The sequence below is a fragment of the Agelaius phoeniceus genome, chromosome 12 (genome assembly GCF_051311805.1).
Source record: "Agelaius phoeniceus isolate bAgePho1 chromosome 12, bAgePho1.hap1, whole genome shotgun sequence".
In the NCBI taxonomy this organism is placed as follows: Eukaryota; Metazoa; Chordata; class Aves; order Passeriformes; family Icteridae; genus Agelaius; species Agelaius phoeniceus.
The window spans coordinates 10,046,260-10,058,867 of record NC_135276.1 but is presented as its reverse complement, the minus strand read 5'-3'; the positions used below and the strand labels follow the sequence as shown (position 1 = coordinate 10,058,867).

Sequence of the window (12,608 nt, the reverse complement as noted above, 5' to 3'; positions counted from 1 at the left end):
ACACCTGCATGCTGCAGTCTAGCTGGTCCCTCCTGGATAGCAGCAAATGCCCAAGGACACAGAGCGACTTCAATGTGCCTTACTTTTGAATTTCAGTACAGAGTTCTCACAACTTTTTTTTTTTTTTTTTTCCTGTATGGCATAAAAAAAAAAAAAGAAATCAGACACTCAGTGGCATGGTAAGGCTGATGACCAAATTCCAGTAAAGTCTATATAGCATCAATGAATACAATACTTGCTTTCCAAATGCTAGGGTTTTTTTTTTTCTTTCTTTACTGTTACACATCACCACGTTGCAGTCAAAGAGCAACTGTTTTTCAAAGTAAAGCCCTGTACAATAGCTTACACAGGAAGAGATCTCATTTACTTCTTTATGCTGTGCATTAGTCCAGATTTAAAGATTTTGTGTGCTTCCTATTAGTCATAAATAAATGATTGAAAACACCCTTAGAGTAGAAGAAAAAAAAATGAGACTGTGGTTCAATACTTTAACAAACCAACCTAATTACATAAAAAAACACCTTCATACAATAAAAATGTGGCATTTTAATGGGTATTAAGCAGTGCTGTGGGAATAGCCTCTTTCAAAACATGCTTTTTAAACCTATCTGGAAAATTACATTGCTAATTACAAATGGGAATTTAAGTGGCAGTACAGCTGGGAAAAACTTTTGTGAACCTGTCATAAAATGATCAGATAAACTGCATCTGCAGGGGAAAATACGCTGCCATTATACCAGCAATGTAGCTGCCAGATTAAAAGAATATTAGTCTCGTGAACCTTCCCTCATCTTCCACTGATGTGGCAGAGAACCCAATACAAAACCACTAAAAACCAATGAGAAACTTCCCCTCCATTACTGAGGGACTTTTGCATCAAAGCATCACAGAGATAATGCAGAATTTAAAAAAAATATAGAAACAGTCTTACCTAACTGCACTGAGTTAGTTAAAAATATACATTTAAATGTAATTTATTTATGGGATTTGAAAAAACTCCTTTTACATATATATCCACATCAGGAACAAGACCTTGCACATAAGCTTTGCATAAATAGAAGTGGCTTTAACTGAGATAACCTATGAAGTTTATCCTCAAAATAAAATTAAATATTCAGGATGGCTAAATGAGGCACAGTTTTTCCATGGGAAAAAATATCAAAGTATTATTTATTTTCCTGTAGGTACTTGTTTTGAAAAGCCTTTCCTCCCCACCTGGCCTTCTGCTAAAAGCCACAATCTACATTTAAACAGTGTGTATGCTTTAGAAAATTATCAACCATCTTTTTTTACAGCAGGAGCTTATGAAATTATTTGATCCACTTTTCATATAGAAAGTCTATGGCTGACCATAAATAGGCAGGCTCCCAGTATAAACTTACCAGGAGCACATCAAAGACCTTCCTCTAGGATCAGACGATTGATTTCTTCAATGCTTTTTAGAATTTCTTCCAGGATATTTTGGGTTATTGCCTTAGACCTTTGCTCAGCTGGAATGACAGATATTCTGTTTGCTAGGCTGTGATGTTCTCTCTTTACAGGGGAATGAGTGTCCGTAGTGTATACACACGTACGCTACACGAACAGAGAGAGACTTGGAGAGTTCACAGGCAAAATTATTATTTATTGTTTCAAAAAGAGCAGTTTATTACAGAAACACTGATACAGGCTTAACCGCAGCATCTTACGCAATACAGAGACTGCTTGTTATTCTGTGAGCTCAGGGCTGGGACTCTGCTCTGAGAAAATCCCCACTCCCCTAAACAGGCATTTGTTCTTCCTATTCACACAAGGCACAAGGCTTAGCCTTACAGCTACTACCCTCTTTACCCAACTCTCTTGAAACTAACTGTCCTGGAAGTATGAAAGATTTTTAAGATAGGACAAGAAGCAGCTTAGTCCTTACCTACCGCTATCAAATCTTTGGGGAATCAGACAGCAAACTATCTCCGAGGGCAATGTGACACACTACCCACCGTTCTCCTTCCTCCCCCAAGACAAATCTGTCACCTCCGTACCACTCATCATCCGCATCAGAGTGTGGATCAAAAGATCCGAGGCTGCTCCCAAATCCCATTTCTCCTGCAAGACGGTACTTTGTTCTGTCACTTCCCTACTGAGTCTATCCCCTTATTTTATGCCTCACAGCATGTGTGGCTGCACCCCAAGATCAAACACCCATGCATGATTTTCTTTCACAGATCTTGAATCACAATGTTATACTTTAATAGGAACCTCAATATACTTAATCCCTTTAAAGCTGCCACAGTAATGCCCCCAAATGCATTAAATTCCACCCTAATCGCAAAATACAAAGTATTTCTCTGGGTGGACAGTGCACAGACTGTTCTGACCACATGCCAATCCACCTCTGAGCTAAAGCAACATACACTGCCTGCATTTGTTAGTCAGAAGTCCAAGGATACATGGCTAAAATTCCAGACACATGAAACGTCCTATGCTGCAAATTTTGCTCAAAACATAACTGAATTTAAGGGAGGACCTCACATTCTCAAGGCATTCTCATTGCAAATGACACAAGAAACAAGAGCCACTGAGCCTGCATTTAAATCCAAACCCACTCAAACTGAAAGCAAGGCTGGTAGATGTTCCCTTTCAAGGTGTAATCGAGACACCCAAACCCCATCAGTCAACTCAATGAGTTTCAGAGTCCACTGAATTCTCAGACTGAGGAGGGTTAATGGACAAAATTACCAATTATTGGAGCATGGACAAAAAGCAGAAACACTGCTTGCCTGATAAGTCTTGTTCACAAGTATTAAACTTTAATAACAATAGCCCTAGGTTTAAGGAACAACTACTTTTCATGAACGTTTGGCAGGGACCTTGATTTGAACCAAGGAACCACAGGGTCTTCTGCTCCCCCTGCTGAGGGGTTGGTGTCTGCTGGGACCCTTTAGGTGTATTTTTACAGGGCTCTTTTTGGCCATTGAGGAGCTTCTCAGGCACTGATGGCATTTCAGTCTCCTGTGGCCACTGTCAGGTCATCAGAGGAGCAAAAAGATTTATACCACCAGAAGTTTTACGGACCAAAACAATAGGATCATTTATTGTCCTATAAAATGCAATAGGCCAAACCACAGAATTGCAGAGTGGAGAGTGGTTCAGGCTGGAAGGGACCACATCATCTGGGTCATCTGATCCAATCTCCCTGCTCCATCAAGGCCATCCCCAGGCACAGGCCACAAGATTGTGTCCAGAAGGTTCTTGAATCTCTCCAGTGAAGGGAGACTCCACAGCCTCTTGGAAAATCTGTTCCAGGGCTTGGTCACTGCACAAGAAGAAAGTTCTTCCTCATGTTCAGGTGGAAATTTCTGTGCATCAGTTTCTTCCAGTTATTTCTTCTCCTAATCCTTAGCGCTACCAAGCAGAGCCAGGCTCCAGCCTCTTGACACCCTCCCTCCAGATACTGATAGACATTGATGAGGTCCCCTCTCAGCCTCCTTTTCTGAAAGTGCTACAGGACTTCCCCAAAAGACACTGCAGCATTCCTTAAACAATTAAATTCTGTATGGCTAAACCACAAGTACTCCTGAGGTATGATGGGCACCTATCAGGTGATGTGAGACACAAAGAGATTAGGGAATCCAGCTGAACACTTGCTTACACACAAAAGCCTGTTGGAAAGCCAAGTCCCATGGCAAGCCAATGGATCACCTCATTAAACAGTGGACACCAGGTTACAGGGCAACAAAAAACATGCCATATTTCTCTTATGACAATAAATTCAGAAGCCTACAGAAAGTTAATGCCTTGTACAGCAGTACCCCTTGCAGAGACTCCAGGGGAGCAGTGATTGAAGGTACACAAATCATTTCCCCTTTCTCTTAGCTTACACTAAAAGCCAGCACAGCCCTTTCACCACAGCTAACACCACTGGCTTTCCACCACTGCAATGAGAAATGTCATGAGATACTGCAATACAAACACGCTTTGCTGGCTCAAAAATCAGACACAATGAAGATTTTGCATTTGGAACTTTGTTAATAATTCTTGAATGCAATACAGTCCAACTCAGTCTCCCATAGCTGTAGTTACTCTGTAGGAGTAAATACAGGCTTAGTTTTGCTGCCAATGTTGGCAGATATGACTAAATAAATTCACAGAGAAAGTATATTTGACCCTTCCTTCACATTAATTTTTTTAACTAAAACTTTACCTCATTTTCCATGAAAAGATTTCAAACGATGTGATATTTATAGATAACTCACAAGTATTCGAAGTAACTGGTATATGAAGAAAAAGTAGTTCCATTAAAAAAAAACCAACAAAAAAACAACTTCAAGTATTTCATATGTCTGAACATCTACCATTTGCTTTCCAACCAAGGTTTGATGCTGACATTCACGAAGCAAAATCCGTCTGCAAGGATTTCTATAAAGGCCAACATCTGCAGCACTGGGAGCAATGTTCCATTCTGATTTAAATATCATCACTGAACAATTATTTCCCCAACTTTGGAAAAACTAACTCCTACAAAGTTTCAGTACTCAAGAGACTTCTCTTTCCTCTGTTCATAACTCAACTCAAAAGAAACCATAAAAGTCAACTGAGATCTTCTTCTGAAGGGTGCATACAAATAGCTACTTATTGAGCTCCTCTTGGGTCTTATTACAGATCCCAAAACCTATAGAAAACCCTTCTGTTAATGAATGCTGCTGTAAAGAACATTCCCCTATGTCGAAAATCATGTGCTATAAACGTCCCTTTTTTGTTATAACTAAAGTTTTAGTGTGAAGTCTGGACTGCATTATTTACAGTTAAGATATTAAAGAATATAACATATTGTTGCTACTTTTCATCCCAGATTACAGAAGAAAATACACTCCACAACCAAGGCCTTCTCATTCAGAAGAATTAAAGTTTCACTAAGCCAACAGGGACTATCAGGAGCTCAAGAGACATAGATGAGGATTTGACCCAGCTACTACAGTGAATATGTTTTCTTCTTACAAACACCAACCTAAGTAACTCCACTTTGGCGGGGGTGGGAGAAAGAGGGTTGTTAGAGATCAAAAAAAAGAGTTCCTTTAATGAGATTGTTTGCAGAAACTTCATGGGCCATTCAGCTTTCCAATCAACATGGCAAATTAAAAGTGCACCACATTAAATCTGAAACACCTATAAAACAAGCCCTGATGAAATACAGACAGTCTTCCATCTACCTCCTCCATATGGCTCAGGCAAAGTCAACTTTTAATTTCATAATACAAAAATATTTAATTTATGCTTTTCTTCATATGTCAATTTAACCTCTGGCACATAGCTTTGAAACCATATAAGGATGCCTAACACTTTCCATATGGCAACTGAATTGTGGCTTTTAATTGCACCAACTGGTATCATTCAAGGATAATTCCCTTGGAATCCAGCTTTCTGCTACAGTATTGGCCAATTCACTAATCTCATCACCATGGCACTAATACTTTCAGAGACTCTTTGATTGTTAATATTCATATTATAATTTTCCCAAACCAGAGCTGTCAAGATATACTATGTACACCACTAATTAAATTATCTTGGTTTGTTGGCACCAAATTTCAACACTAAATAAGATTCTGCTTTTCTCTCCCTCAATACAAAGTTTGGTAATTTTATTTTAAATGCCATAAACAATATTTTTGTGTACTAAAATACTTTGTAGTCATACCAATATTGAGAACTGCTGGGTCTGTTGTTTATTTTAATCTTCAGAGTCAATAAAAATAATTATTTATATAGTACTGAGATTAATGGACTTGAAAATATTTCAGTTAAAAAGATCACTTCAAGCAAGAACAAGATAACATCCAAGGAAACTTTCATTGCTCTTGTCACCATACCAGTAAGAAGGCAGTGTTTCAAATGTCACTTTACCCATGAAATGACCCCAAAGTAGTGCTGCAATTAAATCTTGCATTGCAACAGCCTTTAAGCCATACTATATACATAGCACTAAAAAGTCTCATTTCTGTTTAGTATTTTCATTTTGGATGAATGACCTACAGCTGTGTCTTCTGCAAGGTGATATATTTTTAATATGCACACACACACTATTTAACAGTGGGGGACTGGGAAGGGCTTCTTTTTTAATTTAAGATTGATCATACTAGAGGAGCAGTGAAGTTGACACTGGTGTTGTCTCCTCTCAGCCATGCAAGGAATGCCCATTAATGTCACTGGCAGTTACAGGCACAGAACAAATGGAGAACAAGCCCCACCTCTGAAGGACTGATGCGCCTCAGAATTTCATACTGTGTCAGTCCCAAACCAGATACTCAACTCTAATTAATATCAATTAGGGTTGAACATGGGGATCACTAGTACCAACAAGCCCAGTGGAACTGGTAAGCTAAATTCATTTCTATTTTACCTAAAATGATTACCTACAATGTGGCTCACTGAGAGTTGGTTTGAAATCTAATTAAAAATAGGATATTTTTTCCACTCCCAAGCACAGATGTCAATGAGACGCACAAGACCCTAGTAAAATTTCTTATGGCTTTGAAGATAAAAGTAAATGGAACTAAGCAAATGTCATATTTAATATTCCCCCCTCTAGCACAGAACCGTTTCTCAGTTAAATAAATAAATACATGAATATTTGCAAACAATGTTGATTTCCAAAAATAGTTTGTAAAAGTAAACACACTGAATAAATTTAAGCTTAAGAATTATACAGGATAATCCACAGTATCAGAAAAACCTTTCTGGATACAAGTTAACTCATTCATAAAGCAGCAAAAGAAGTGTATTCAGTTGCTAGCAGATTTACAGCCTCAGTGGTTTCAATTAGCTTTGAAACCAGAAGATGACTCTGGACCTCATACTTTTCTCATGGATGCAACAGAATTCCTTTTCCCTTTAATCCCCCACAGTGTGGAAGCTGCAGGCCAGCCCCGGCCCTTGGAGTCATTAAAACCCTTGGAGCAGAGCAGCCCCTGCCGGGCGGGTGGCAATGGTTTAATGAGCTCGGAGCCCCCACCCCGTACAGCGCTCGCCCCGCCAGGCTCCCTCCCTGGCCCACACCTTCACCCAACCATCCACCAGCAGAGCCCTCCCAGAGCACAGAACGCTAATTACTGTTCTTCCAGTGAATTGGAGGGGAGAGACAGATGGACAGGACACGACAGGGACAACGCATCAGCTGAGGGAAGTCTTCTCCAACTGAGAAACTCTCAGAACTTCTGCTCAGAAGGAAAGGTGTCGTATAATGGAACTATCCTTGAGTGATGTAAAGACCTCCCCTCCATGACAATTGTAAATTCAATCATTCTAGAGAGGACTACAAATGAAACTTTACTGCTTTCCTGTATTAGTCACTCATTCCTCTTGTAAAATACTGCATGAATTGCCTGAACTTCAGTGTCATCTCCCCTGGATGACTAACTTGAGCAGAACAATTCACTGCCTGTTCTTGAGAGAAACAGCCTTCCAACTACAACTAAGACAGGATTTTTGGCCTGTAGACAGTAAAATAAATCAAATTGTACTATCACATCCAAGTTTTGATTAAAATTATTCAAATTTTGCATTATCAGTCTTGGGAGTTCTTGAGGCTAGGTGCTCTTCTCTCCCATCAACAGGTCTTTGGAAGTAAACTGAATCTCACCAAATAGGCCCTACATACTAACAAAACCATCATCAACAAAGATCTGGTTAAGGATTCCTACTAGGAAAATTATTTCTAGGACCTAATTATTTTTTTAACACAGCTGTATGTTTCTGTGAATGCAGATATTTTCATCAATGTCTGATCTAGCTCTTTCTGCCATAAGTCACAAACACAGTAACTTGGGATCTATTTTGGAAGAAAAAAATTTATGTTTTACTGAGAAGTCACAGTTTCAGCTGTGACACAATAAAACTGCAACATTCCACAGAGCCTTGTAAGCTTATTGAACATTTTAGTATGAATTTTGAAGCAGTAAGGAGAAGATTCAGTGCAGTAAGGTAAATTCAAGTGCAACACTAGTACACTATTGGGGTCTACACCACTGTCCCACACAACCCCGTGACTAACCATTAGCAGAAGAAACTAGTATTTCTACATCTTGAGGAGACCAAAGAACCAAGAGGTTAGGCTACAATTCCCTTTGTATCTTGGTATAATTATACAAGAGATCAAAGAGATCTCAGAAGAGAAGCAGCCATGCAGCCTCAGTTATGGAGTCAATAGCTGTGACTCCATAATCCTTGTCAAAATGACTGTACATATGGCACATCTGGTTCCAATGTAGGATTAGAAATGCATCCTTCCATATTCCAAAAGTTTGTATTTTAAAAGAACTTTAATGTAGCTGTCACAGTGTGCCTGTGACAGGATGACAATTAAACTAAATCAACAAGCAGACTATACATGCACACAGATACTACCAAATACATTAGGCAATAAATGGCAAATATTTTTGAACATTCAGAAACATCTCAATAAGGATGACAGTAAAAGGCCTCATGGGAACAGTGCTTTTAAACACACTTAAACCTATTTACAGTTTTATAATGTACTAAAACTGTAGAATAATATTTAGTTAATGGCTTGTTAATTGCTGATTCATCAAGAGGAGGACTTCCTCTTGAGTAAGAGGGGAAATACTGTTCTACTGTCATTCCAGCTGAGTAGACCTCACCAAACTGCCAACTGAAGAGGGTTGTGAATAGAAAAGACCTTTGACAAAAGATGCTGTCTTCTTTTCAGAAAGCAAATCATCTTTATGGAAGAAAATACATTTCACAAACTAAAGGCAGAGTTTTCACCTTTAACTCTTATATTAAATCTATGTTTAGTCTGGTGAATTGAGCTTCTTTTCTAGAAAACATACATGTGAAAGGTAGAACATATGTAAAAAAACACAACTTAGAAAAACTGGGATAATTAGAAAATAATTAAAAACAGGTGTTCTTACTCTTTGCATCTGTATCATAGTACGTACTATTGTTAATGAGAACTTCTTCCTTTGAATATATTGTTTCCTAGTAAAGCACAATAAATATCACTTCAACCAATCATACCTGCAAGTTGAAGGTGATTATATTCATCAGTTACAACAAAGCAATATCTTACCCCCTTTGTCTTTACTTCTAGTGACTCTCACACAATTTATGCTCCTCAAAATACAATACTGGTGGAATATGAAATGTCCTCATTAGCTTTTCCCATACTACACATCTTCTCCTCACTTACACATCCCACCTAAAATGAAGCATTCTTGACTTGCAAGTGAATTTTCCTGAGGCACAAGAAGTCCAGGCTTCTGACAATACAACTGGTAGCTGACAAAGCAAAGAGCCTGCAGGAGGTTTGGTGGCCCTGGCTCTGCTTGTGCTTTCAAAGCCACACTGCTTGCTGGGAAGCACAGATTCCAATCTCCCCATCTCTCAGGTTACCTTTCCAGTGATGAAACTTTCAGGGCTTGATCCAAAGTCAATGGGAGTCTTTCAGTAAACATCAATAAGCTCTGGATCACACCCTGAAACACTATGAGGACCATATCTAAGTAATGTTAAGTCTGTTTACCTCCCATCATGCCTCTTTGTTTAAAGAGACAACATTAAAAATAAATAAAAGAAAACGGCAACTGAAACGTTTCCTCCAGCCCAGCTTTACATGGAGGATTAAAGGGGTTGAAAGTGACCAGTGAAACAGCCAGGACAAGCAACTGGCACAGTAACTCTGGTGGACAAAGTCAGCCTCACGTTATTAGCAAAGAGCAAATAAATAACAGTAACTCTTCGGGGACTTCTCCTTGACTGCCAAAATGTCACAGGCAAACTTGTGCACTAATCAGGGCTCACAAGCTATCGCACTGGCTGGGTGCTGGGCTTTCCCCAGAGATTGTTTGTCCTGTTTGTGAAAGGTTTTGTTCTAATCGTACTGCCCAGACACCAGCAGTCAGGTTCCCTTACTCCTCTGGCTTTTGTACCCTCACCAAGTTTGCTCTGCAGCTTCTAACTTCATCAAAGGACTGAAGGAAACCACCCACGGGGCAGCGCCTCGGAGCAACATTAGGGCAAAGAAAACCTTCCTTTGCACAACCGCCCCTTGGGAGGGAAAGAGGGATGTAGAAAGAGCTTTTGCCTTTCAGTATTTCAAAGGGAAGGGGCGGGGGGGCAGCGAGGAAGCTGACATACCCTGGCGCTGGAGAGCCTGCACACGGCGCGGTGCTGGCAGCCGTGCTGGAGTCCCGAGCTGCTGCCGCCGCTGCTGCTGCCCCCGGAGTATTTCTGCTTCACCATCCAGTCCTCCAGCCCTCTGCGAGCCAGAGAGGCGTTCACCGCAAAACTATCACCTAGAAAAGAGGAGACAATGCCGCCGCTGAGCCGCCCGCAGAGCCCGCCCGACCCCCGCGGCCATCCCTGCGCCGGGGCTGGGGCTGGAGCCGGGACTGGCGCTGGGGCTGGAGCCGGGACCGGGGCTGGAGCCGGGACCGGGGCTGGAGCCGGGACCGGGGCTGGAGCCGGGACTGACACCGGGGCTGGGAGCGGGGCGGCCGCGCAGAGAGCAAAGCGCGGCGGAAAGTTGAGGGGAGAGGGCAGGGGGCCGGGGGCAGCGGCCGGACCGGGGGAAGGCGTTCAAAGTTACTAACAGCGAGGAGCCATCCCTACCTTCTGGACTTTCTCTGGGTTTACAAACGGCAGCTAGGCAGATCCGGAGGAAAGTGTGTGAGGGAAATAATAAAGGAAGATCATTAGACACCAGAATAAAATCACAGCAACAAACCGAGTAAAATCCGAATAAAGGGAAGGGGCTAAGGAAGTAGCAAGTGAAAGGAACTAACCATGTTTCGAATGAAGTTTCCCCATCTCTCTGCATTGATCTGCAATTACGATTCATTTGACTGTTTTCAGTAGGGTCAGGTTCGCTTGTTGTTATTTTTTGTAGATATATAAAATCCCAGCGTGTTTAGAAATCCATGTGCTCCGCTTCTCCCTGCTAACACACAAGCGAGCTCAAATCTCAGCTCCTCTCCTGCAGCACGGTCCGGCGTCCCCCTCTCCGCTCCAGCCTTCCTCCTCTCTCCTCTCTTTCCCAAAGACAGAGGCGGTTACAAAAGACCTTACTTCACCCACCGGGGAACATGATTGACACCTCATTGAGATTAGACCACTTGCAGGCAGCCTCCGCCTTCCCATTGGGCCGCGGCGGCAGATGAAAGGGGCGAGTGAGCCTTTTGGAGGCTCAAAAAGGAAAAAGAGAAAAAAAAAAAAAAGAAGAAGAAGAAGAAAAAAGAAAAAGGAGCAGCCGGGGCGCGTTTCACTTCCAGCCAGGCACGGGCGGCGGGGCCGGCCCCGCTCCGCGCAGCCCCGGGGGCGCCGGGCGGACAAGGCGCCCGCTGCCCCCCGGCCCGGCCCGGCTCGGCCCGGCCCGGCCCCGCCGCCGCCAGCGCCGCCCTCCGCAGCCGCCGGAGCCCCGCGGGCCGCGCCCCCGAGCAGCAGCCGCGGCCCCGCACGGGCCGGCCCCGGGCTCCGCCGCGGGCCGCGCCGCCGCCCTCGGGGCTGCCGGGGCTCCGGGCACCCCGCACGCCGCCTCCGGCTGCCCTGTCTGCACCCGGGCGCGCTGCTGAGCCCCTCCGGTCCCCACCGCGCGGGATCCGGATCGCGGAGGAAGCCAGCGCGTCTGGAAAAGCAGTTGTTCTGCTGACTTAGTCGTGCAAATTGTTTTTCACGGGCATCCCTTCGCACACAAGTGGTCCTAATGAAGTCACTGTTAATGCCAAAATGCAGTTCTCAGGGTCAGGTCCGGAACCCTTTCTCAGTGATTCAAAATGTTGGCAGCAGGAGGACAAAGTCTCTCTCAGCTTTTTTTCATTATTAGTTAAGTAGATGAGATTTACAAAGAATCTCCCCTACTTCTACAAATTATGAATGGTGTATTTTTTACATAGAGCATAAACTAAAAGGAAACTTGCTGTTTCATAAAGATAGTTCTCACAGTCATTAAAAATTTGCTTTCTTCTTTTGGCCGGTCATTATATTTCTGTTTATGAAAATCACATCTCCCTGGAGATCCTTGTAGTTCAACTAGGAGAGATAAAAGGGAGTACGTAGTAGATTCAGAACAAGAAAAAATGAAGACTTCTGAGAATTTCACTCAAGAAACTACTAGTCAAACTATGTAGGGTTTGACCCAGATGGGCCTGGTCCAAAAAACTTCAAGGCCACATCTGTGCTTTCAAATCCATATGTTTCAAGCACAGGGAGGAAGGAGTTAGACTTGGGAGCTCATCTGAAAAAAAGATTCAAAGCATATGTAGTAACACTTCTGCAGGGAATTGGGACCGGGAGAAGAGGGTCAGGCTTGGAGCTCATTTTTAGAAGGAATTCCAAAGCACATGGATGTGGTGAAGGTCTGGTATGAAACAACTGCACAGCACAGCCAATGCAATGCCATTAAATGAACCGTTTCAACCCAAATTGTTCTTTGGATGATTGCAAAGTCATTTCTCACATTATTCCAACTATTTATCTGTCTAGCAAAGAAAGCCCTTGCATTGTGAAATGCAGCCGTTGCAACAGCATCAATTGCTTGTCAAATAGCTAATAACATGCATCTTTTGTGAATTTCTTTTTTATGTATTTTAATAATTTGTTTGGACCATTTTTTATAT

At 42.3% G+C, this 12,608-nt stretch overlaps 1 protein-coding gene across 1 annotated transcript in view; it reads right to left on the bottom strand.

Moving 5' to 3' along the window:
* NKD1 (NKD inhibitor of Wnt signaling pathway 1) overlaps window positions 1–11,236 on the bottom strand; it is a 108,776-nt gene extending 97,540 nt beyond the window's left edge. Inside the window, exons 1-3 of the mRNA XM_054640942.2 lie at window positions 10,779–11,236; window positions 10,606–10,638; window positions 10,132–10,289 (exon numbers count right to left, since the gene is read on the bottom strand). Of these exons, the coding sequence (XP_054496917.1) occupies window positions 10,132–10,289; window positions 10,606–10,638; window positions 10,779–10,803 (216 nt within the window). The 5' untranslated portion in view covers window positions 10,804–11,236. The remainder of the gene's footprint in view (window positions 1–10,131; window positions 10,290–10,605; window positions 10,639–10,778) is intronic.
* Between the last annotated feature and the right edge of the window lie 1,372 nt (window positions 11,237–12,608).